This window comes from Schistocerca americana, chromosome 9 (genome assembly GCF_021461395.2).
Source record: "Schistocerca americana isolate TAMUIC-IGC-003095 chromosome 9, iqSchAmer2.1, whole genome shotgun sequence".
Classification (NCBI taxonomy): Eukaryota; Metazoa; Arthropoda; class Insecta; order Orthoptera; family Acrididae; genus Schistocerca; species Schistocerca americana.
This window is the reverse complement of record NC_060127.1, coordinates 62,250,041-62,277,346: the sequence shown is the minus strand read 5'-3', so window position 1 is coordinate 62,277,346 and position 27,306 is coordinate 62,250,041. Positions and strand designations below refer to the sequence as shown.

General features: G+C 43.0%; 1 protein-coding gene across 1 annotated transcript in view; it reads right to left on the bottom strand.

Annotated features, from left to right (window-relative positions):
• Window positions 1-26,121, bottom strand: part of LOC124551065 (UDP-glucosyltransferase 2-like) — a 44,864-nt gene extending 18,743 nt beyond the window's left edge. The window contains exons 1-3 of the mRNA XM_047125950.1: window positions 26,065-26,121; window positions 10,820-11,666; window positions 5,043-5,265 (exon numbers count right to left, since the gene is read on the bottom strand). Of these exons, the coding sequence (XP_046981906.1) occupies window positions 5,043-5,265; window positions 10,820-11,665 (1,069 nt within the window). The 5' untranslated portion in view covers window position 11,666; window positions 26,065-26,121. The remainder of the gene's footprint in view (window positions 1-5,042; window positions 5,266-10,819; window positions 11,667-26,064) is intronic.
• Between the last annotated feature and the right edge of the window lie 1,185 nt (window positions 26,122-27,306).

Genomic DNA, 27,306 nt, shown 5'->3' with positions numbered 1-27,306 from the left:
GAGCATATATGATGTACTTAGAAATTTCAAAGTTTTATTCTGTTCACTTTAACTTCCAAATAGATGCATTTTGGTTTAGGGCAAATGAGTGGTTGGCTCTACAAATAAAAGAGATGGCCAACAGACATGACAAAAAAAATTGCTAACTTAGTTGAGAAGCAGGAACGTGCTAACAAAATGACTCACACTAATTTCACAGCTGAACCTAAAAAATTCTTTGACTGGGTCATTAATAAGACAGAAATTGTATTTTCGCCCCAAGAGGAGTCCCTCCTCTCTAAAGGATTAAAATTTAATTTCGAGCCTAGCACCGCAAATCCGAAAGTTCTAGAAGACACAATAGTTGACTTGAAAATCGGTCTAGATTATGCCAAAATGCCTAACGAGAAACAAACCCGATTGGCCTACAAAATTATGAGTAAGGTCGCACACAGTGCACATAAAGAGGATAATACAAATAAGGTTTTAAGGAGTATTAACCGCAAACTAATACAAAATGATGCTATTGTCATTAAAGCCGATAAGGAAAACTCCGTAGTTATATCCACAAAGCAAGAATACATAGACAAGACCGAAGCTTTTTTCAATGACAACGTGATAGTTATGCTTAACAAAGACCCCACTATTACTCTCCAAAAAGAAATTAGAACTGGGATCCAAAATACTAAAAATTTGATAGGAGAGATCCGAAAGAAGGGGCTGATAAACATGAATCCCAAGCCCCCTAAATTGAGAAGCCAGTTTATAGTTCATAATTTAAATCATCCAATTCGCCCTATCGTTGACAGTACGGGAAGTGCCTATCATAAGCTGGCGAAATACTTGCATACTAAGATTAAAGAAAATTTCGTTTTTAGCAATAACTATTCCGTTAAAAATTCCATTCTTTTAGATACCAGTTTACGCGAGGTATATTGTTCTGAAGATTCTAAGCTATTATCGTTTGACATAACAATTTTTAATGAGCTTCGCCATAATATCAGTTTTACAATTGAGCGAGAATCCGATACTAGGTCCTTAAATTTTTTGGACCTCACTTTAACTGTGGTTGACAACCGCATTCAATTTAAGATTTTTCGGTAAAACACGTTTTCCGACAATATTATACCTGTAGACTCGGCCCATCCGTACGCCCATAAGATGGCCTTTTTTCATTCTAATAGTCATCGAGTTACAGCTATCCCTCTTGCACCAGATGCGGTAGAAACTGAGCTGGCCACACTTGAGAATATTGTTATAAATAATGGCTATAGGGCTCAGTTGATAAGACAGATGTATAACAAGGAAATACAGAAAAGTAACATTACGTCTTCCACCCCAGGGGATGTGTTAGATGACAAACAGGTGGCAACGATATCTATCCCTTATATAGGCAATATAAGTTACAAATTGGGGCATTTACTCAGGGCCCATAATTTCACAGTCGCCTATTCTACTAATAATACTCCGTGCAGAGTAAGAGCGATAAACTTCCCCAATCAGGAGTATATAAAATTACATGCGGGGATTTTCCAAAATTTTACATCGGGCAAACGGGACGATCTCTGGGTCTCAGGTATAAAGAGCATATTCCTACTAGAAGCGGTGACGGTACTAAGGGCTCTACTTATGCGGAACATCTTGCGCAAACGGCTTATGCGCCGTGCGCTCCAGTTACTATCGAGTTACTTCATGCCGAGGTTAAGGGCTTAAAACTTATACCTCCCGAGGAGATCACGAATGTAAAATTTGATTCGAGCGCGCACGGAGCCCTTCCGGCAGTCGTTCTTCCCGCGAACCATACGCGACTGGATCAGGAAAGGGAGGTAATGACAGTGGCACGTAAAGTGCCCTCCGCCACACACCGTTGGGTGGCTTGCGGAGTATAAATGTAGATGTAGATGTAGAGGTCAGTTCGCGCACAAAACCCTACACTTCCAAAATAATGGACGGTTGTAGGGGCAGCATGGCTCAATATTTCTGCTGGAGTCTTCCAACTACTTGTTGAGTCTATGCCAAGTCTATGCACTACGCCGGGCACAGTGAGGTCAGACACGGTATTAAGAGATATTACGTGACTTTTGTCATGTGTACATTTCCACTGGTGGTCCCATGAAATACGTGTTGATTAGTACACTTTTAGTGCTGACTCAGTCTTCACGTTACAACAAAAAAATCTGCAAATACCAACAGAGAAAATCTACGTGAAGACTCCTCGGAGAGGCACTCGCGGTATTCGATGGTAAGTTAATTATTATCCGCAATTTAGTTAGATTTTTGTTTATGTTGGTAGTACTATCGTCTTACGTTGATCACGCATGCTGTTATATGTTGTTATATCTCTGCAATTTTCAAGCTGCTAGGTTAGTTTCGTGATCGCTGCCGTGCAGTTAATCATGGCTGCTCCGCTGTCTATTTGCACCAAAGAAGAGCAACGTTTAGTGATCCGTTTTTTGTGGTCGGAAGGCGTGTCAGGGGCCGAACTTCATCGAAGACTTTCGGTACAGCGCGGGAATAAAGTTTTGCCTCAACGGAGTGTCTACCAACGGATTGAAAAATTCCCAAATGGTCGCACAAGTGTTACGCACGATGAAGGAGCCGAACGACCGTTTGCTGCCACAAATGAAGAAACCATTGAGCGTTCACGTGAAACGACTCTTTTAGACAGACCATTAACTGTTGACGAAGTGGCACATCGTCTGCAAATTAGTCATAGTTCTGCCTGTGAAATCACACATAACACACTTGGGTATCATAAAGTTTGTGTAAGATGAGTTCCGAAACAACTCAAACAGTTGCATAAACAGACGCCCTTGGACATCAGCAAAAAACATTTGGATCGCTATGGTAACGATGGGGACAACTTCTTAGACAGGGTCATTACTGGTGTCCGAACATGGATCCATCATTACGAGATGGAGAGTAAACGGCAGAGTATGGAATGGAAAATCCAAATTCGCCACGCAAGAAAAAGTTCAAAACCCAACCGTCCGCAGGAAAACTGATGCTTACTGTTTTTTGGGACGCACAGGGTCCAGGACTGGAACATTATGGGGAAAGTGGCACAGCAATAAACAGTGTACGTTACAGTGAGATGCTTACTCCAAAGCTAAAGCCTGCACTCCGAAGCAAACGCAGACGATTGCTGTCAAAAGGTGTTGTGTTGTTGCACGACAATGCCCGTCGGCATACTGCTCCCCACACTGCTGAAACGCTCCAGAAACTCAAATTTGAAGTACTGGATCATCCTCCATGTAGTCCCAATCTTGCCTCTTCTATCACTTGTTTGGTCCACTCTAACAGGCATTAAGGGGCCGTCGATTTGTGTAGGACGAAGCAGTGAAAGAAACGGTGCATTCCTGGCTCACAGCTCAACCGAGAAACATCCTTTATGAGGGCATCAGGAAGCTTGTACAACGATGGACCAAGTGCGTCGAAACGCAAGGAGACTATGTCGACAAATGATGCTCTTGTAAGTTTCGTATTTCATTACAATAAAATTGTATAACTACAATACTGGCCATTAAAATTGCTACACCAAGAAGAAATGCAGATGATAAACGGGTATTCATTGGAGAAATATATTATACTAGAACTGACACGTCATTATATTTTCACGCAATTTAGTTGCATAGATCCTGAGAAATCAGTACCCAGAACAACCACCTCCGGCCGTAATAACGGCCTTGATACGCCTGGGCATTGAGTCAAACAGAGCTTGGATGGCGTGTACAGGTACAGCTGCCCATGCAGCTTCAACACGATACCACAGTTCATCAAGAGTAGTAACTGGCGTATTGTGACGAGGCAGTTGCTCAGCCACCATTGACCGGTCGTTTTCAATTGGTAAGAGATCTGCTTAAACGCTCCATAAACTCAAATTTGAAGTACTGGACCATCCTCCATATAGTCCCAGGAGAATGTGTTGGCCAGGGCAGCAGTCGAACATTTTCTGTATCCAGAAAGGCCCGTACAGGACCTGCAACATGCGGTCGTGCATTATCCTGCTGAAATGTAGGGTTTCGCAGGGATCGAATGAAGGGTAGAGTCACAGGTCGTAACACATCCGAAATGTAACGTCCACTGTTCAAAGTGGCGACAATGCGAACAAGAGATGATCGAGACGTGTAACCAATGGCACCCCATACCATCGTGTCGGGTGACACGCCAGTATGGTGATGACGAATACACGCTTCCAATGTGCGTTCACCACGATGTCGCCAAACACGGATGCGACCATCATGATGCTATAAACACAACCTGGATTCAACCGAAAAAATGACGTTTTGTCATTCGTGCACCCAGGTTCGTCGTTGAGTACACCATCACAGGCGCTCCTGCCTGTGATGCAGCGTCAAGGGCAACCGCAGCCACGGTTTCCGAGCTGATAGTCCATGCTGCTGCAAACGTCGTCGAACTGTTCGTGCAGATGGTTGTTGTCCTGCAAACATCCCCATCTGTTGACTCAGGGATCGAGACGTAGCTGCACGATCCGTTACAGCCATGCGGATAAGATGCCTGTCATCTCGACTGCTAGTGATACGAGGCCGTTGGGATCCAGCACGGCGTTCCGTATTACCCTCCTGAACCCACCGATTCCATATTCTGCTAACAATCATTGGATCTCGACCAACGCGAGCAGCAATGTTGCGATACGATAAACCGCCATCGCGATAGGCTACAATCCGATCTTTATCAAAGTCGGAAATGTGATGGTACGCATTTCTCCTCCTTACACGTGGCATCACAACAACGTTTCACCAGGCAACGCCGGTCAACTGCTGTTTGTGTATGAGAAATCGGTTGGAAACTTTCCTCATGTCAGCACGTTGTAGGTGTCGCCACCGGCGCCAACCTTGTGTGAATGCTCTGAAAAGCTAATTATTTGCATATCACAGCATGTTCTTCCTGTCGGTTAAATTTCGCGTCTGTAGCACGTCATTTTCGTGGTGTAGCAATTTTAATGGCCAGTAGTGTACTTTGCAGATAATAAGTGGCTTACCCTCGTATATTAACATTACTCCCTCAAGGAAGAAAATCAAAATTTTAGATTGTTAACTTACCCAGGACATCGTTCTGCGGAATCCACTTCATGATCTTGACGTTTGCCGGCTTCCCCGGCAAATCTTCAGCCTCGAACTTCCAGAGGACCTTGTAGGGCAGCTCTGCAAACGCTTCGAGGAAGGCCCTCCGCTGGTAGTCCTTGAGCATGTCGCTGCGGATGTTGGTGCCCAGGTTCATGTAGATGACGCCTTCCGTCGCCGCGTCGAGGAACTGCTTTATGTCCTTCAAAAGAGTCGCAAGGACGTTCGGTTACCTTCACTGCTAAGCAAATGATTCCTCCAAATGTGCACCCACCTTAACGAACCAGGCAAAATAAAGTTATTGATTAAATTCGGTCTTCAGTCACAGTATTCTTATTTTCAGATTATTGTCCAAAGCGTTTCGGACGTACAACTCCATTTTCAGGAATTGTACAGGCACAATGGGAGTTACATCTCCTTCATTTTTCCATCTTTCAGAAGCAGAATTATTAGAAGGAACGAGAAGACATTTTCACTCGGTACTAATGAGAGAGATGGTAGAGAGATAGGAGAAATTAAGTATTGTAACATAATACGTGCCTTCGATGACCCTGGTCTCTTTCTCTCTTTCCTTTCTCTCTCTAATTCTGTCTCCGTCTCTCCGTCTCTCTCTCTCTCTCCCTCTCTCTCTCTCTCTCTCTCTCTCTCTCTCTCTCTCTCTCTCTCTCTCACTCTCTACATCCTTCCACCCTCTCTCTCCCCCTCTCCCACAGTCACTTTCCAGGCGGTTTCATTTCATTTGTATGCGTAATTTATTTGGATTACTAGAATAGTATTACTATCCCACGAGATCAACAAATATAAATTACAGACACTAGAACCAGTAAACTGTATCGAGTATTTTGAGCCACTCTGTGTGTTAGTAAGCATGTCAAAACTCGTGTTGAATACGTAATAGCCGGCCGGAGTGGCCTAGCGGTTCTAGGCGCTGCAGTCTGGAACCGAGCGACGCTACGGTGGCAGGTTCGAATCCTGCCTCGGGCATGAATATGTGTGATGTCCTTAGGTTAGTTAGGTTTAAGTAGTTCAAAGTTCTAGGCGACTGATGACCTGAGAAGTTATGTCGCATAGTGCTCAGAGCCATTTGAACCATTTTGAATACGTAATAATGTAAAACTAAAATAGTTAGTTGTCGCTCCTCAGAGTAATATTTTAATTTTTTATTTTGTTTTGTCACGCTATGTAACCGTAAATAAAACGAAATTCAATACTTCATGACAGAACTGGACAATAGGTGAAGTATGTCACAAATATGCTAATTCGTTCAAAATGTGGAAGTATTTTACCAAAGCAAAAGACGAAGTAGCCAAATGTAGGTAATTTGTTACTAGACTTAAGTGCTCTCACTTCTTTAGCACTTCTCTCGTTAAATGTGGCAACTGTGTCGTTCCTTTACTGTTAGGTGAAAAGCTGAAGTGGGCGTAACGCCCTTTACGCCTATACGGTCCTTGAAAATGGAGGTCTAACTCCGATATTTAAAAAATAAATATATTGCGACGGGGGACGGAATTCTGTTATTACAATTTACATCTGTAACCTAGAAGTTACAGTCCCAGACAGCCCACAACTTGATGTCTGTTAATAATGTGACAAAATAAATGTTACGAATAAGAGTAAATACTTTAGTCGCCACAATGCAACGTAATTCGAAAAAACAGAAATGGAATGAAGGCAGAGCTTAACGTTTCAACGACGACATTGTCATCGACGGTGCACAAGAACGAGAAGGGCAGGGGGCGGGAAAAATTTGGCGATACCAGTGTTAGCGGTAAGCGATTTACAGAAACCACAACAAATTTATTCTGGGTGGCCAAATGAAGGCTGGAACTCTTGCTAGGCACGCTTGTAAGTCTTACACTATGTAATCAAAAGTATCAGGACACCTGGCTGAAAATGACTTACAAGTTCGTGGCGCCCTCCATCGGTAATGCTGGAATTCAATGAGGTGTTGGCTCACTCTTAGTCTTGTTGACACCTTCCCCTCTTGCAGGCATACGTTCAATCAGGTGCTTGAAGTTTTCCTTGCGGAATGGCAGCCTATTCTTCACGGAGTGCTGCCCTGAAGAGAGGTATCGATGTCGGTCGGTAAGGCCTGGCACGAAGTCGGCGTTCCAAAACATCCCAAAGGTGTTCTATAGGATTCAGGTCAGCACTCTGTGCAGGCCAGTCGATTGCAGGGATGATTGTCGTGTAACCACTCCGCCACAGACCGTGCATTATGAACAGGTGCTCGATCGTGTTGAAAGATGCAATCGCCATCCCCGAATTGCTCTTCAAGAGTGGGAAGCAAGAAGGTGCTTAAAACATCAATGTAGACCTGTGCTGTGATAGTGCCACGCAAAGCAACAAAGGGTGCAAGTCCCATCCATGAAAAACACGATCACACCATAACACCACCGTCTCCGAATTTTACTGTTGGCACTGCACACTGTAGCAGATGACATTCACCGGGAACTCTCCGTACCCACACTCTGCCATCGTATCGCAACATTGTGTACCGTGATTCGTCACTCCACACAACGTTTTTCCACTGTTCAATCGCTCCTTACACAAAGCGAGGCGTCGTTTGGCATTTACCAGCCTCATGTGTGGCTTATGAGCAGCCGCTCGACCATGAAATCCAAGTTTTCTCACCTCCCGCCTAACTGTCATAGTACTTGCAGTGGATCCTAATGCAGTTTGGAATTCCTGTGTGGTGGTCTGGATAGATGTCTGCCTATTACACATTACGACCCTCTTCAGCTGTCGGCGGTCTCTGTCAGTCAACAGATGTGGTCTGCCTGTACGCTTTTGTGCTGTAAGTGTCCCTTCACGTTTCCACTTCACTATCACATCGGAAACAGGGACCTAGGGATGTTTAGGAGTGTGGAAGTGACACCCAATCGCCCCATCACGTTCGAAGTACGTGAGTTCCGCGGAGCGCCCCATTCTGCTCTCTGACGATGTCTAATGACTATTGAGGTCGCTGATTTGGAGTACCTCACAGCAGGTGGCAGCACAATGCCCCTAATATGAGAAACGTATTTTTTGGGGGGTGTCTGGATACTTTTGATCACATAGTGTATGTTTTAACCACCTCTACCATTAGCAAGAGGAAAGGGCAAAGAGAGAGAAAATGATGTGAAAAATCCGCCACAAGTCGGGAGTGTGTTTGTCTCTTGGTGTCGGGTTTGCAACAGCAGTAACTACATTTCTTCGCCTTATGATTTTTCATTGGATCGATTTCAGTAAAACTTGCTTGGTACGTTTATCACTTAAGCGCCTGGAAAGAAGCATAATTTGGATAAGAAACACCAACCTCCCATAGGAATTGGGGTGGCGACCTAGAAGCACGAGTCAGGGATGAACTGAGCAGTTTCAACCAATTTTTGCATATATGTGATTCATGACTTGTATTTTTGTGTTATTACAACTACACCTATAAACATGCTACGTGAGGGATACATTAGTTTTACACGGAGAAAGAACTGAGGAGAAATGTTCCAAACCCACCAGGTTTGCTAGCTATGTGACTTCATACACTTTGCTCGTTAATAATACGGCAGACAAATTGAGAAATTACCGTAAACCAGGTATACTTAGTCATGGTTATCACATTTTAATGTGAAAATCGGTCAGTTTTTTAGCTTCTGTGGTATTTATGTTAGTGAACATAGGGGCTTGAATGAAAGGATTACGTACTAATTAGGACAATACATTTTCTAGAATGCGGAGGAGGAAAGGGGAAAAAAATGTATGTGCTCAAAATTAGCATGGATTTGGGGATACAATGACCGCCCTATTCTTCCACCACTACTGTCAGCTACCGCTCCATTTGTACTGAAAAGAACGCAATGAAACTTTGACCACCCAGAAATAAATACTTAGATCTAAGCTTTTCTTAAGCGTTTTATTAAGTCTCATAAAAGAGAAGGCCTAGTACGGTATATAAATACAATGAAAGATACTAAGATGGAATACCACACACATAGCTCCAAATTTAGCTGATCATAATACCTTCAATTTCTTTCATCTTAGACCTAAATCCTCGTTTCAGAACATCCAATGCAGTTAGAATAATGCTGTCTGTTCTTCACTCGTCGAGACAATATCTGGCACTTATGGCCAAACAAACTTCATTCCATGTTTCCGGAGATATTCGGCATTATATGTTCTACCTGAATCACTGCCTGAACTACAACAGCTTGCAATTTGAGCAATACATTTCTGGCATTTGTTTTTCTTAGTTGTAGACAGATTAACAATTACAAATGAGCCTTCCCGATGGTTAATTTTTGTATACCTTAGATCCATACTGTGCTTACACCAACGATGTTTATTAAACTGTCTATCTGTAATCCTGGGGTAATAATAGCCAATGGTCACAGTAACCCCGAACCGAAGAAATGATGCACACGACCTCAGAAATCGCAATATAGTGGCAGATATATACATGAGTACTGTACTGCTGTGTAATCTGGGATCCTTACCAGATAGGGTTAACGGAGTACATTGAGAACGTACAAAGAAGAGCAGCACGTTTTGTATTATCGCGAAATAGCGGAGAGACTGTCACTGAGATGATACAGGAATTGGGATGGCGTTTTCCATTGCGGTGGAATTTTCTCACGAAATTTCAGTCACGAGCTTGCCCCTCCGAATCCGAAAATATTTGGACGGAACTTATATAGGGACGTTCTTAACTGCTTTTATTCTTCATTGCCACAGTGTTTATCTTGGTTGCAATTTTATTTTTTTATTTTTCAACGACGCGTTTCGCCTTATTTAGGCATCTACAGGTTATTTTTTCTAGATGGACGCGATAACCTGAAGATGCCTAAATAAGGGGAACCGCGTCGTTGAAAACTAAAAACTAAAATTGCAACCAATACTGTTTTTAACCAATACTGTTAAGCACTGGTTTGCTGTATGCCACATATGGATTGGAAGAATTTCTAAACATTTAAGAAATCAATCGTAAATAATGCAGCACAATAAATAACGCGGAATGCCAAAAACTGCCAAGTGCAGATGTGAAGTGGAGCCTGTCGACTGCTAGCAAGAGGGGAAGGAGCAGATTATGTAAAGAAACACCAGTAACCACAGAAGATGCTTTGTAAATAGTTCTTTGTAATCAGATTGCAGTCAGCTCAACACAACCTATCGTAACAGATATTGTGAAGATGGTTCGATGAACCCTCTGCCAAGCAGTTAAGTGTTATTTGCAGAGTATCCATGTAGATGTAGAATACACTGAAATTCGATATTTTATGTCAAACAGGCTAAAAAATTCTAGTTTCCCAATTTCTTTCACTGAATCCTCTAACTCTGATTTTATGAATTAGATATTTATTCTGGAACACAAAGTATTATTCAAAACTTTACGATTTTGCTTATTGACGAACCCATCCGAATGAAAATAGGCTTCGTCGCTAAACCAAACCATCCAGCGCATACTAATTCCCAATGCCACGCGACGAGCCATGCAGTTTCAATGTCCTAAAGCAAACCGTTCAGAAGTTATGAGGTTTTATTTCATGTAGTTCAACAGTTGTCACCCGGTATGTTTCCGAGTTATTGCTGTTGCATTATCTTCGGCCTACACGTTTACTGAAGAAGACTGGATTAAATCCGTCGAAACCATGGCAAAAGTTTGAATAAAACCAACTTACATTGCAACAGGTGGGCTGCTTTTCATTCGTTTACTGACCTCTAGCCGTTGCTGAAGCGCAGCCGCATTCGAAATTTTTAAGTAAATATCTTAGGTTTATCTTTACCTTAGGCAGTGGCTTCGGTGGTTCCACTTGCAATCCACCAATCTCTATAATGGCCGGCACCAGAGGCTTCGGGTAGTCGAAGCTGAAGTGCGCATTCACCATCACAAACTGAAAATTCTTCTCTATTTCACTGGGCGGAGGCACAGACTTGCCAAAGAACTTCCGAGCGATCTCGTCCTGCACTGGCAAGTAGTGGTATTTGCGGTAGAGGCCGACAGCTGTGTCGAACACGAAGTTGTGGACCCTCTGCAGGAACGTCATGTGGTCCGTATGCTGCAAGGTGTAGGTGTTCACGTAGGCGGGGTTGTGGAAGTTCCCCATCAGCTCGTTGGCCCACGGAGGACTCCCGTAGGCTATGATCCCAATGAGAGGGGGATTTCCGAACTCGTGTACGAATCCCAAGAGGCACTCCTGTATCATCACTTCGGCTATGATCAAGTCGAAGGTTTCGTTTTTGGTGAGCTCCATCAGCCGGCGACCGCCTTCGGAGTTGATGGCGTGGTCGCAGCACATCTCGCCCCAGTCGAACAGCTGTTTGGCCAGGTACCAGTGGCTGCGTTCTGCCAGGTCCTCGAACTGCTCTTCCTCCCCCTCCCGCAGGCCCTCGTAGCCCCTCTCGGAGAGGATGAGCCGGTAGTTGGGGACCGGGCTTTTCTCCACGTCTGGGGTGAAGACGGTCACCTGGTGGCCCCTGCGGGCCAGCTCGAGCATGAGGGCGCGGTTGAAGTGGTAGTGACTGGGCGACGCCGTGCTCATCAGGCCCAGGATCTTAGCCGACTCGCAGGGCTCCGTGAGTGACACCAGCACCAGCAACAGTGCAGCTACCGAGATGTGGGTCTTCTCCATCCTGAAATCAAGGCATTGCATTAGGGTCATCAACAAATGGCACATGCATGTAGAGAGTAGAGCTATTGTCAACACTGAGGTTCTTCATACATCCATATTTAAATTGGATCATGGTGGGACATCAACTGGTACAATTTTTATTAAAATGAAACTCATCCTGCTGTACTTAAGATTTCATATTTATTTGGCTACTAGTTTCGACGTTGCGTCAACGCCATCTTCGGGCCCATACACTTTTATGATATCATTTGTGTGTGACTAGAAGTCCGCAGTGAGACCAATACGTGCTCCACATGGATGGCGGGCACTGTTTAATTTTTGACTGGCATTTATTTTTGTATCTTTCTTTTGCCACTGCCTTTATCCCACATTGTGCGCAGGGTCGGCAGGGTTAAGTACGGAACTGGCATGGTTAATTTAAAGGGGTGGTCAGATGCCCTTACTGCAACCACCCCATACCCCCCGGGAAGGAAGTAGTGTACTCGAGCTGTCTGCGTCTAGTGTAAATCGTGAAACAGCGTGAATGTGTTTCAAATGTCTGCGAGTCGTGTAATGGAGGTGGGACATGGGGACCAGCCCGGTACTCACCTAGGAGGATGTGGAAAACCGCCTAAAAACCACATCCAGGCTGGCTGGCACACCAGCCCTCGTCGTTAATCCGGTGGGCAGATTCGATCCGGGTCGGCTCGCCTACCCGAGTCCAGGAAGCAGCGCGTTAGCAGTCTCGGTTGCCCTGGCGGGTTGACATTTATTTTTATATCTTACGTATTAAATGCTACTCTTCCTGTGTGTAAGCTACTAAAATGTTCTAAGAACATAATTAAGTTTAATGTTAACTTGCAATAGTTTTTGGTCTGCATTGTGATTTTGCTTCATAGTTGCAGTGGAAAATGTAAATTTTGAGTGTCCTGTTATCTAGAAATGCACACATCACCTATATCATTCACTTGTGTACGTCAAATTCTGCAACGTAGATGAACCAGTCACAAAGATGTAATAGTGCTCCAGAAACTCAAATATAGAAAAACGAAGCACAGAAATAAGATTTACAGATGTTTATGAGGATATCAATTGCGTTTGTAGTTTTGCAAACATGCTTAGTACTAAATATGTAATTAACTACTTCTAAAATAGTTGTGTAGTTTCTTTTCCACACTGCAAAAATTTTGCTTCACTTCAGAAAATACATTACAGTGTCATATATTTTTCGTAATAGCAGTACATCCCTATCGCTACTGCTATCGCTTGCGCCTTTGTCCCGCATTGTGCGCAGGGTTGGCGTGGTTAAATCGGATTTGGCATGTTAATGTGAAGGGATGGCTGGATGTCCTTCCTCCTGCCATCCCGTACCCCCCCAGGATGGAATCAGAGTACCCCATCTGTCTGCGTCTAGGGTAGATCATGGAAAAGTGCAGAGTGCATCAAATGTCTGTGAGTCGTGTAACTGAGGCGGGACGTGGGGACCAGCCCGGTATTCACCTAGAGGGACGTGGAAAACCGCCTAAAAACCACATCCAGGCTGGCCAGCACACCGGCCCTCGTCGTTAATCCGGCGGGCGGATTCGATCCGGGGCCGGCGCGCCTACCCGAGTCCAGCAATCAGCGCATTAGCGCTCTCGGCTAACCTGGCTGGCAGCAGTACATCCATAGTTACCCCAAAAAATTGATTTCGTGGTTTCCGTTAATCGATGGAGTATTTTAAATTGTTTGATATCTTGCCAATTAGGTTTGAAGTGTCGTCTGTATTTGTGATTATTGTCACCAAGTCTTTAGCGTCTCTAACAGCACAACAATGTCACTGACAAAGTTTCAATTTCTTCTACTTCACATCGTTCATCGAGAGTTTTAAATGGTTTCCTCATTACAATTCTACAATGAAAGTATATAATGGGAAAATGATACATATTTCCTAATGCTAAGATGTAGCATATTTGATAGGTTCTGATGTGTAAATGCTTTCTGGCGATATTATGTTGCAGTTAACACATCAGCATATGTAATATTTTTACTGTACGTGTGTTATTCTTTCCATTTCTTGTAGAGAGCGATACGATATCGATCATGCAAAGCATCAGGGGACAGCTAAGTTAACAATATCATGAGATCGCTATCACAGTATGGGATTAGTAGTTTTAAGTGCATGTTTATAGCTGAATAACGATTTAGGCTAATACAGATATGCTACATCTGTTCCCGTCAGCACTTAATGTGAATAGTCATTTGTTATGAGTTGCACGATACTTAAACGTAAGATTTCTCAAAGAAAGTTCGTCACGCTATTATCTCATTTGGAACAAATAAACATTCAAACATGGAAGAATAATAGCATTTGTAGAAGTAGTATTAATTTTTCTTTTATGCTTCCTTCCACGTATGAATTGAGAAAGTCGTAATTGTAGTCAACGTTTTATTTCAAAGATTAAATATTTTAATTTATTATCCATCTTGCTAACTGGAATAACGTGGGTAAATTTATTGGAAATAATTTATTTAAAGAAATGTTCTTCAAAATATTAATGCAAACAAAGATGCATAGGTTTTATATTCTAGAAATTTCGGAAACAAAACGAAGTTAAATTGCATGATAAATATTACTGTTTTGTTGCATTGAAACTGTAGATTTATAAAGTATATATAAGCACTTTTGATTAACATATGCTTTATGATTTGTCAACATTCGAGTAAGTTATTTTTTCGATCGTTCTCACGCCAAAGCAGAGTTTTTGTAATGGTTGACTGAGCGCCAGGTGTAAGTCAGTTGATCTTCTGCTTTAATACGTACAAAAAGCAGGAGATTTTTTGCTGAAATTTCAGACGCAACAGCTGTATGTCTTTTGTCTTCATCTCTTTGTCCTGTGTTATTTGTTAAAAAGGAAGTGTGAAGTGTGTTTCCTAGAAAATGTGAACAGATTGTGAATAAATAATGAAATTACAATTAGAATTTTATTTAAAACAAATAAAACTTGGGGAACTCGTAGACATCAACATCATGGCTGTATCCGCAAATGAACTACGAGCAATCACTGGAGATAGGTAGAATTAAATTTTGTTCTCTGCCTCAATTTCCACTAAATTCTGTGACACGCTTAATTAGTTGTAAGTAACGTTACTACAGCACAATGAATTAAGCCTAAGAGATGAGTGCTGAACCATTATTAAGCTACCTGGAACATCTTGGAGATTATAAAAGATAAGTGTCGCAATAAATGTAGCTTTCTGGAAAGTGAGATGTTATAATCTTGTCAAGACTCTTGTATCTCAATAGACAATGAGGATCTAATTAATACTATATAATACCCGAGTTACATATACGTCTTGAAATCCGAGGATGTACACTAATGGGTCGAAATGCTTCGAAAAAAATTAAAGTCAACATCTGGTTGCGTACGTACGTGCAATCGTTATTACAAGACAATACAACCAGTCTACCAATGCAGTGTTTCGCTTTGAACATTAGATGACTGTCGTCGTTCTGTAACAGCACTTGATGTATCCATTCATAACGTTAAATCATTTTGCACCTCCTTCTCTATTTCTGCTTTGCATGTGTAGCGCAACTTACCGACCTAACTGCTTCAGATCCAATACCACGGTGGACAGAAGACGAAACCAAATGTTCTCATGTTATCAGAGATGTAAGTTTCACAACTGCATTTCCTGTTATCAGTAGCGTAGCTTCTTTATCAGCTTATCCAAGTTATCTGGCCTCTGTCCTTTCTCTCACATCGCAAATGATACCCCAGTTTTTCCAATCACTGTTTCTATCAGTTTTGTCCTATTAACTCTCGTTCTTCTAATTTATCCTATTATTTCGTTATTCTAACTTTATGCTATTATTTTTCGTTCCTCAAAATTCCCCCTGCTGTTTATCTTTCTTGCTCTTCCATATTGACTTCTTTGGAAGACTTGATTTTTTGTATTTGACGCCGTTCATTTCTGCTACAGTATCGTCAGTGCACTAGAAAGGAATACTGTATATATACTTCACTATCTTAATAGGAGTAAAATTAATCTAATATCTATGTCCACATTGCAATTATTTGTAGTATTATTATTGTTATTATTTTTAACTTATGCTCTAAGCAGGTTCCAATGAACTATTATCAGAATCTGCAAGGATGCCTGGTCACGTGCAATAGACAGTCTACAGGCATCAGTTATGTGAGATAAAATGGAGGTGAAAGTAAACAGTTGTTTTAATTTTGATAATATATATTGCAAACTACTAAAACTCTGTGGCCCCTCTGTGCTAAAGTGGTGAGGACGGAATTCTTCCCAGTTGTGCTATGAGAGTCACACATTGATCCGGGCAGTCAGCCATCTCTTGATGGCAGATATGATACAAATATGTGAAATATCAAGTTTCAACTAAAATGTAAAGAGATTTCAGTACCAAGTGCATTTGTACAAGGATGATTTCGCAAGAAGTGAGTGCCACGTTTAATCTATGTGTCTGGCAAATTAGCTTTATATGTTCATAATAGAGAAATGCGCTAGGTGACGATCAGTTTGGCTTTAGGAAAAGTAAAGGGACGAGAGAGGCAATTCTGACGTTACGGCTAATAATGGAAGCAAGGCTAAAGAAAAACCAAGACACTTTCATAGGATTTGTCGACCTGGAAAAAGCGTTCGACAATATAAAATGGTGCAAGCTGTTCGAGATTCTGAAAAAAGTGGGAGTAAGCTATAGGGAGAGACGGGTCATATACAATATGTACAACAACCAAGAGGGAATAATAAGAGTGGACGATCAAGAACGAAGTGCTCGTATTAAGAAGGGTGTAAGACAAGGCTGTAGCCTTTCGCCCCTACTCTTGAATCTGTACATCGAGGAACCAATGATGGAAATAAAAGAAAGGTTCAGGAGTGGAATTAAAATACAAGGTGAAAGGATATCAATGATACGATTCGCCGATGACATTGCTATCCTGAGTGAAAGTGAAGAAGAATTAAATGATCTGCTGAACGGAATGAACAGTCTAATGAGTACACAGTATCGTTTGAGAGTAAATCGGAGAAAGACGAAGGTAATGAGAAGTAGTAGAAATGAGAACAGCGAGAAATTTAACATCAGGATTGATGGTCACGAAGTCAATGAAGTTAAGGAATTCTGCTACCTAGGCAGTAAAATAACCAATGACGGACGGAGCAAGGAGGACATCAAAAGCAGACTCGCTATGGTAAAAAAGGCATTTCTGGCCAAGAGAAGTCTACTAATATCAAATACCGGCCTTAATTTGAGGAAGAAATTTCTGAGGATGTGCGTCTGGAGTACAGCATTGTATGGTAGTGAAACTTGGACTGTGGGAAAACCGGAACAGAAGAGAATCGAAGCATTTGAGATGTGGTGCTATAGGCGAATGTTGAAAATTAGGTGGACTGATAAGGTAAGGAATGAGGAGGTTCTACGCAGAATCGGAGAGGAAAGGAATATGTGGAAAACACTGATAAGGAGAAGGGACAGGATGATAGGACATCTGCTAAGACATGAGGGAATGACTTGCATGGTACTAGAGGGAGTTGTAGAGGGCAAAAACTGCAGAGGAAGACAGAGATTGGAATACGTCAAGCAGATAATTGAGGACGTAGGTTGCAAGTGCTACTCTGAGATGAAGAGGTTAGCACAGGAAAGGAATTCGTGGCGGGCCGCATCAAACCAGTCAGTAGACTGATGACCAAAAAAAAAAAAAAAAAAAGAGCATAAACTCTGTCACTGACAGGCTGCAGCTTCAAATTTATAACACGACTGAATAGTTTACTTGATGAGACTAAGACCTGGTATACCTTTTCTCTATTCCTGTTTCCCAGGCAGTGCTGATAATTCCATGAAATAGTCTGATTTCGAGGAAGGCATATGTCGCGAAATATCAGTGTTTTAATAAGATGATGATGATGAAGTCCCATACTCCGTAACAGAGCGTAGGGGACGATGCAGGAGACCCGCACCGCTGTACTAGGCAAGGTCCTAGTGGAGGCGGTATGCCATTGCCTTCCTCCGAACGTAGTGGGGACGAATGATGATGATGAACACGACACAATAACACCCAGTCATCTCGCGGCAAGTAAGTGAAAATCCCTGACCCGCCGGGAATGGAACCCCGGACCCCGTGCTCGGGAAGCGAGAACGCTACCGGAAGACCACGAGCTGCGGACGTTTTAATAAGGCAAATATACACACGATTGGCCTAAACAGGGAATGATTGGTAGGAGGCGACGTCGGGGATGATGAGTTTGGGCTCAGGAGAATTGTAGGGGACAGTACACGTGAGACAGCACAGAACTGTCCGCCCCCGGTAGCTGAGTCATAGCCGGCACGATAGCTCAGCGTGTTCGGTCAGGGGGCTAGCTGCCCACTGTAATAAAAAAATAAAAAAACTGAGTTAATGGATCAACAACGAACTGAAACGGGTGTCTTTCGACGTCCGCCCCGAGCAGATACAACGAACGAAAACGTACAAAATGAGATTAAAAAAAAAAAAAAAGTGGTCTGCGCGACGGACTGTCAATCCTAAGCGTCCGGGTTCGATTCCCGGCTGGGTCGGAGATTTTCTCCACTCAGAGACTGGGTGTTATGTTGTCCTAATCATCATCATTTCATCCCCATCGACCCGCAAGTCGCCGAAGTGGCGTCACATCGAAAGACTTGCACCCGGCGAGCGGTTTACCCGACGGGAGGCCCTGCTCACACGCCATTAGCACAGAACTTTCGAATAATACAACGAGGGAGGACACGACGTTGGGATCACAGGCTTACTTCAAACTTTGTACACCTTTAGTAGCCCATTAAAATAACATAATGTGAAACCAGTAGGGTGTACTACTCTGGAAATTAAGAGAAAATCTCCAGAGAAGTTTCACGCGTCAGTTACGTGGCTTAAGTGTCAGTGCCTAAGTGCGGCCCATTAGAATTCATGGTGGTCAAGTGGGGCAGGCACTGTAGCTCAGCGAGTTCGGCCAGAGGGGTAGCTGCTCTGTGTGGTAAAAGAACTGAGTGATGAACTTTAACGAGTGCCAACGGACGTTCGGTGCGAACAACTTCAATGAACATTAACGAACAAAAAGAGATTTAAAAAAAGTCATAGCATTCGAGCTTCGTAAGACGAACGTGTATGAGGTGACAGTTCGACTCCCACCCAAACTTAATTATTCATCTTTTTTTTCATCACTGGTTATGTTGTTTAATTGATATGACATTTGAAAGGTAACAGAATGCAAAAACCCACGTTTGTTTGCAGGAGGTTTCAATATCTGTTTTCCATGTTGTATGACAAAATAACATCCTGCAATGTGTGATGTCGACAGCAAATTCGACGAGTAGCTGTACATTACTCTTGTGGTCTGGCACACTCTGACTTATTATATTACTGACGGCGAATAACGTCAGTGGTGTCATTATTTAGCGACGTTTGACTTGGACTTTCCTAGCCTGTCCCTCGTCCTCGAAAATTAAATTACACATAGTAAATAGTCAAGTAACGTATAATATTCACTACAACTTCATGAAAATGCACGTGGGTTCCTTTCTATTATATTACCTCTCAAAAGTCATGTACATTTAATAATGACCAGTGGTGAAAAAATATCGATTAAAAACCTTTGCCTCGTCCACAGCTCCCTCCCAAAGCGCGAACGTTAATCAAATAACCACAATGACTCCTTATGGCCAGTACCCTCGCAAAAGTACATCAGTCGTACACTAAAGCACCAAAGCAACTGGTACAGACATTCATATTCGAATACAGAGGCAGAATACGGCGCTGCGGTCGGCAACCCCTATATAAGACAACAAGTGTCTCGCGCAGTTGTTAGATCGCTTACTGCTGGTACAATGGCAGGTTATTAAGATTTCAGAGAGTTTAAATGCCGTGTTATAGTTGGTGCACGAAGGATGTGTCACAGCATCTCCAGGGTAGCGATCAAGAGGGGATTTTCCCGTACGACCATTTCACGAGTGTACCCTGAATATCAGGAATCCGGTAAAACATCAGATCTCCGACATCGCTGCGGCCGGAAAAAAATCTTGTAAGGACGGGACCAACGACGACTGAAGAGAATCGTTCAACGTGACAGAAGTGAAACCCTTCCGCATATTGCTACAGATCTCAATGCCGGGCCATCAGCGTGTGTCAGCGCGCAAACTATTCGACGAAACATCATCGACATGTGCTTTCGGAGCCGAAGACTCACTCGTGTACCCTTGATGCCTGCACGACTCAAAGCTTGACGTCTCACCTGGGCCCGTGAACTCCGACAGTGGCCTGTTGATGACGGAAGACATGTTCCCTAGTCGAACGAATCTCGTTTCAAATTGTATAGAGCGTATGGACGTGTACGGGTATGGAGACAACCTCACGAATCCATGGACCCTGCATGTCAGTAGGGGACTGTTCAGGCTGGTGGAGGCTCTGTAATGGTGTGGGGCGTGTCCACTTGGAGTGATTTGGACCCCTGATACGTGTAGATACAACTCCGACAGGTGATACGTACGTAAGCAATCTGTCTGATCACCTGCATCCATTTATGTCCATTGTACACTCCGGCGGACTTGGGCAATTCCAGCAGGACAATGCGACACCTCACACGACAAGAGTTGCTACAGAGTGTCTCCAGGCACACTATTCTAACACTTCCGCTGGCCATCAAACTCCCCCGACATGAACATTATGGAGCACATCTGGGGTGCCTTGCAACGTGATGTTAAGAAGAGATATCCACCCCTCCGCACTCTTACGGATTTATGGACAAACCTACAGGTTTCATGGTGTCAGTTCCCTCCAGCACTACTGCAGACATCAGTGCACGCCACGTCGTGCTGCCGCACATCATCGTGCTCGCGACGGCCCTACACGATATTAGCCAGGTGTACCAGATTCTTTGGCTCTTCAGTCTATAATACACGCGTAAAACTTCTCTTCCGATTTTCTCGGATTTGCTAGAGTAGCGCATCTTATTACTTGCACATGATATTGTTTTAATGGCCTACTAAACGCGTACAAAGCTTGAAGTAAGTCCGTGATCCCAATGTCATTGCCTCCCCTTGTTAATACGCAGGTTGAATGACAAACCCACGCCGAAACACTGTTAAATGTAATATGATCTATGTAATGCTGAAATTGTGAGGGATGAGTTACGTAGAGTCGGAGTTAATTTATAACTTGTACAGGAATAAGACAGGAGTTGTAAGAGGCGAAGAACCTGAAACGAACGTGAAGTTGAGAAGGTTGTGGATCAGGGTTGTAACCTATCCCTCATGCTAATCGGGGTGTACATGAAGCAAGCAGTAAAGGAAACACAAAAGAAATTTGTAAAGGTAGTTAGCGTTCAGTCTTTTCCGAGGACGCTGAGATTCTATTACGGACAGCAAAGGACTTGGGAGATCAGATGAACAGAATGGATTGTTGACTGGCGACTCCATGGAGTGCTGTGTGCAAAACGACCATATATGTTAAGTTAAAAGGAAGGCCAGCGTTGGCCGTAATATTGATGTTTTATTGAAAGCAGAATCGATTTTCGATCACATAGTGATCATCTTCAGTGCTGTACAAATTAAAGACACTGGTATCAAGTTATCAATAACCAAAACTGAAAAGCGATCACAGTAACAGTTATTGTGATCGCTTCTCAGTTTTGGTTATTGATAACTTGATACCAGTGTCTGAGTTTAATTTGTACAGCACTGAAGATGATCACTATGTGATCGAAAATCGATTCTGATATCAATAAAACATCAATATTACGGCCAACGCTGGCCTTCCTTTTAAAGAATGGATTGTGTCTTGAAGAAAGGTTATATGATGAATATCAACAAATGTTAAATACGGATAAAGGTGTATAGCCATTTACAAGAATTGATATATTGCTGCTTTAACACATTGACTCATTTGTAAAGGAATCACACGTTTGAAGGCGTTTTATACATGGCAGTTCGATTCTTTAAAGAATCAGAGTTCGGGGATTTAGCTGTACTAGTATCGCTTGTGGTCGAACTTCGACCAACTGTGTTAGTGGACCCAATCTGGGGTAAAAAGTGCCATGTATCTTAAAGTGATGATCTCCACGTAAAACTGTTGCTGAAATTTTAGTCTGAGAACTGACCCATAACAAATTCTGCATAGTAGCTATGAGTATTCTTGAAACAATTCTTTGATTTCGCTTTAATCGATCGATCATTTGAAGTGAGTCTTTGATACAGTGCGTTGAAGAGTAAATTTTGTGTTAACAGCGGCACACTAACTTTCCCTTTACGACAACACAGTGCGAATGCCGTTGTATTGCGGTACAGTAGTCTCTGATTTGAAATAATTTGCATTATGAAATATGCACTGTATATTCATGAAACTGCAATTATAACTGTTAAAATTATTTAGAATCACATTTAAATGTATCCTTCAAAACGACAACAGAATTATCATTATCAATGTGAACGTTACTCCTATTATTGTGCCTGTGCAAAAATTGTGTCTCCAGCTCTTCGTCTTTCAGCCCAACCCGTTAGTGTTGTTCTTCAAGGCATAACTTAAAACAAATACATTCTCCGAATAATAAGGGAAGTCCTAGCCATCAAAATGAAGAAATTGAAAATTAGGAACACTTCAAAGTTTGTGGTGACAACGACTAACGAATACAAAGTTAGCCCCATTTACTCTCAGACAGAAGTGAGAAAACAACGATAATAAACAACGTTTGTTGCCCCCGACCGCTTGGTTACTACGTTTCGCTTTCCACTGCTCACAACTTCAGCAACGTAGCAGTTGTGGCATTGTAGATGCCCGGTACGCTTGTGTTACTGCAAATGAAATAACTGTAACATTTATACATGAGAATCCGTAGAATGCATTTTCACGAAACATTGTTTACCTTCATGCGTTATCCCTACCGTTGCACCTGGTCAGTACACAGGGTGGAAATTGCTAGCATTTCAATTTTCGATGTTCACGTGCTGGAGACTTTAATGCGCGGTAGGGAAGGTGTCATCAGAATTATGAATGTGAAAGGATCTGCTTCTTTACCACTCTTAGCGGCTACGTACATACCTTTTCCTTGTGCACATCTATGGCAAAGTGCCTTTCAAATTATATAAGTTTCATTGGTCTCCGTGTATAATTAATATTAAAAAGCCGGTAGTTCAGTTTTCGTGTTCACGTGGTAATATTATGATAATGTAATTACCACTACGCCAGACAAATGATTCTATCGTAGATATTTAGAGGTATCCGTGCGAAGCCGAGAGGAGGGGGGTCCGTAGTCTAATATAAATTTAAATATTAGGAAGTGATTTTGAAAATATGTATGTGAAGTGTTGCCTCGTATGGAAGAGAAATTCGTGCAATGAACCGCATAGGCCAGAGGGAAATAGAAGCTTTTGGAAGTCTGTTGTAACGGAAGAATGCTAAAAGTGATTGGTTAGCTCAAGTACTGAATCCAGCTGACGAGAAAGGGATATGTGGCACAAAACAACGTAAAGTAGGTACCGGTAATACGACGCGTACTTAGGCACCAATGAATAGTTCGTTTGGCAATGAAAGGAAATGGATGCAGACATCCGTAAGCTGGTTCGTGCGTATGTAAGTTGCAGAAGCTGTGTAGAAATGAAGAAACTTGCACTGGATACAGAGCCGCTTCAAACCAACGGTTGGACTAAAGACCCGTCAGATGTAGAAGTAATTTCGGGTGTGCCCCAGGGTAGGGTGTTGGCACCCTTACTGTTCACGTAGTATGTTAATGACATTGCAGACAATATTAATAATGAAATCACGCTTTTTGCAGATGATGCAGTTGTTTATAATGAAGTATTGTCTGAGAGAAGCTGCTTGAATATTCAGTCAGATGTTAATAAGATTTCAACGTGGTGCAGAGATTGGAAATTTGCTTTAAATGTTCAGAAATGTAAAATTTTGCACTTCACAAAATGAGAAAACGTAGACTCCTATGACTATAATGTCAATGAGACACTGTTGGAATCGGCCAACTCGTACAAATACCTGGGTGCAGTACTCTGAAGCGATATGAAATGGAATGGTCACATAGCTACAGTCGTGGGTAAAGCAGGTGGTAAAGTTAGGTTTGTTGGTAGAATACTGGCCAAGTGCAATCAGTCTACAAAAGGGACCTGTACCAGATAGGATTAACAGCAGACATTGAACGTATACAGAGAAGGGCAGCACGAATGGTCACAGATTTGTTTAATTCGTGGGAAACTGTCACAGAGACACTGAAGTTGTGTGACTGGATTCGTGATTTCCTGTCAGAAAGGTCACAGTTCGTAGTAATAGACGGAAAGTCATCGAGTAAAACAGAAGTAATATCCGGCGTTCCCCAAGGAAGTGTTATAGGCCCTCTGTTGTTCCTGATCTACATTAACGACATAGGAGACAATCTCAGTAGCCGTCTTAGGTTGTTTGCAGATGATGTTGTCATTTATCGTCTTGTAAAGTCATCAGATGATCAAAACGACTTGCAAAATGATTTAGATAAGATATCTGTATGGTGCGAAAAGTGGCAATTGACTCTGAATAAGGAAGAGTGTGAAGTTATTCACATGAGTACTAAAGGAAATCAGCTAAATTTCGATTATGCGACAAGTCACACAAATCTGAAGGATGTAAATTGAACTAAATACTTAGGGATTACAATTACAAATAACCTAAATTGGAAAGATCAAAAAATGGTTCGTGCGGTTAAAGGCGCTGCAGTCTGGAACCGCAAGACCGCTACGGTCGCAGGTTCGAATCCTGCCTCGGGCATGGATGTTTGTGATGTCCTTAGGTTAGTTAGGTTTAACTAGTTCTAAGTTCTAGGAGACTAATGACCTCAGCAGTTGAGTCCCATAGTGCTCAGAACCATTTTTTTCAAAAAATGGTTCAAATGGCTCTGAGCACTATGGGACTTAACATCTGAGGTCATCAGTCCCCTAGAACTTTAGAACTTAGAACTACTTAAACCTAACTAACCTAAGGACATCACACACATCCATGCCCGAGGCAGGATTCGAACCTGGAACGATCACATAGATAATATTCTGGGTAGAGCAAACCAATCCATTGGCAGAACACTTAGAAGGTGCAACAGGTCTACTAAAGAGACTGCATACACCACGCTTGTCCGCCCTATTCTGGAGTATTGCTGTGCAGCGTGGGATCCACATCAGGTGGGACTGACGGATGACATCGAAAAAGTACAAAGAAGGGCAGTTCGTTTTGTACTATAGCGAAATAGGGGAGATAATGTCACAGACGTGATAAGTGAATTGGAGTGGCAATCATTAAAACAAAGGCGTGTTTCGTTGCGACGGGATCTTCTCATGAAATTTCAATCAACAGTTTTCTCCTCCGATTGCGAAAACATTCTGTTGGCACCCACCTACATAGGGAGAAATGATCATTACGATAAACCAAGAGAAATCAGGGCTCGCACAGAAAAATTTAAGTGCTCGTTTTCCCCGCGTGCCGTTCGACAGTGGAACGGTAGAGAGACAGCTTCAAGGTGGTTCATTGAACCCTCTGCCAGGCACTTTATTGTGAACAGCAGAGTAATCACGTAGATGTAGATGAAGGAACTGAACTGGCAGACCCTCGAAGACAGATGTAAACCATCCTGAGAAAGTCTGCCCTAAGTTTCAAGAATTGGCTTTAAATGATTACTCTCGGGACGTACTACAACCCCCTACACATCGCTCATGCAGCACAGAGGCATGCAAACCATCTGTAGTGTTGGCAGAAGAGCCAACACCGTCTTACTAGAGGAGGCCGAAATGCACGCGTTTTAGCTCACGCAGGCTGGCGTGAGGAGGGAAGAACTATACTGACGTGAGGTCTGGTACATGACAAGGAATGAGAATTCAGAAAGCGGACGTAATTAGTTTCAGACTTAACTTTAATCCATTAATGATGAACGTCGCTCTTGACGGTACATGATTCACAATATTATATGTTCAAAATAGTAACTGAATATGGCGCCTTGCTAGGTCGTAGCAAATGACGTAGCTGAAGGCTATGCTAAACTGTCGTCTCGGCAAATGAGAGCATATGTAGACAATGAACCATCGCTAGCAAAGTCGGCTGTACAACGGGCGAGTGCTAGGAAGTCTCTCTAGACTAGACGTGCCGTGTGGCGGCGCTCGGTCTGCAATCACTGATAGTGGCGACACGCGGGTCAGACGTATACTAACAGACGGCGGTCGATTTAAAGGCTACCACCTAGCAAGTGTGGTGTCTGGCGGTGACACCACACTATCGTTATTCCCGCCCTCCATACATGAATGGGACAGGAAGAAAACCTAATAACTGCTACAGTTGAATGTACCCTCTGCCATGCACGTCACGGTGCTTTGCAGACCATAGATGTAGAAGCAGAAGACTGCAACAACAACGAAGCAGAATATCAATATGAGTGAATCCAACCTGTTACGGACGCCGGCACAGTGGATGTCGGTGAGTAACGTGCTATCGGTACTGCAGTATCTGTGGGAATGAAGTGCGCAGCGATCGCCCAGCTGATATATCCGCGCGGCGCGGCCTTGCACAGGATGAGCTGACACTATCTCAAGGTCACACGCGCGCATGGCTCGCCATGCGGTCCGGACCCGTACGCTTAACGGACGCCCGCGCACTGAGCCCTACCCTCCAGCAACACCGATAAGCCGGAAAGCAGCCCCGTGGAAGCGCCAAGTCCCAGAACTCCTGACACAGCGCCCCTGTTCCACCAGCACCTCGCATTCCTCGCTTGCGCACGTTATTACGCAAAGTTACGAAAGCAAACTAGGATCCTGAGGCCTGTTTGAACGATATCGATAAATCGCGAGTAGGTCTACACCCTCACTAGGATAGGTCGTACTGCTTTTAGTACTACTTTTAGTGCTCCTATTGCGCTCAGAACTTACCTGCCAACTGCTCTATTTTTTTCTTTCGATTGACGCAGTGTTGCGCAATATTGTGGCTGGTTGTGCTGCATAATGGCAACACCAAATTTTCAGAAAGCTCTGGGTTCACTCTCGGACGAGCTATGTTCAAATTTACCTGCGATGGGTTCAAATGGCTCTAAGCACTATGGGACTTAACAGCTGAGGTCATCATTCCCCTAAACAAAAACCTAACTAACCTAAGGACATCCATGCCCGAGGCAGGATACCAAACTGCGACCGTACCAGCCGCGTGGTTCCGGACTGAAGTGCCTAGAACCGCTCGGCCACCGCGACCGGCCAATTACCTACGATGTACATAAATTTTAAGAGAAAACACAAGATGGTTTCTAATGCCACACAAACACAAACTCACACACAAAATCATCAACATTTTCAAAAGACAGGACATAAACATAGCGTACACAACAGTTCTGCCAGAAAATACGCTTAAAAAGTAACAAAAGACACAGACATATAGCAGGAAGCAGGTATATATCAATTACAGAGTAACACTTGTGATGACAGGTATATAGGACAAACAGGAAGAACATTGGATGTTAGATACGAAGAATACACACATGCTGGAAGTATGGGACAAACCTCTCGGCATTTCCAGAATGCCTGACAGAACACAACCACAAACCAACCTCTAGAGAAAAAGACATGAAAATAATTAGAATCGGCAACAAAAAACACCTCCTACCTCTGCAAGGAAACTACGACGTACAGAAAACCGAAGCAG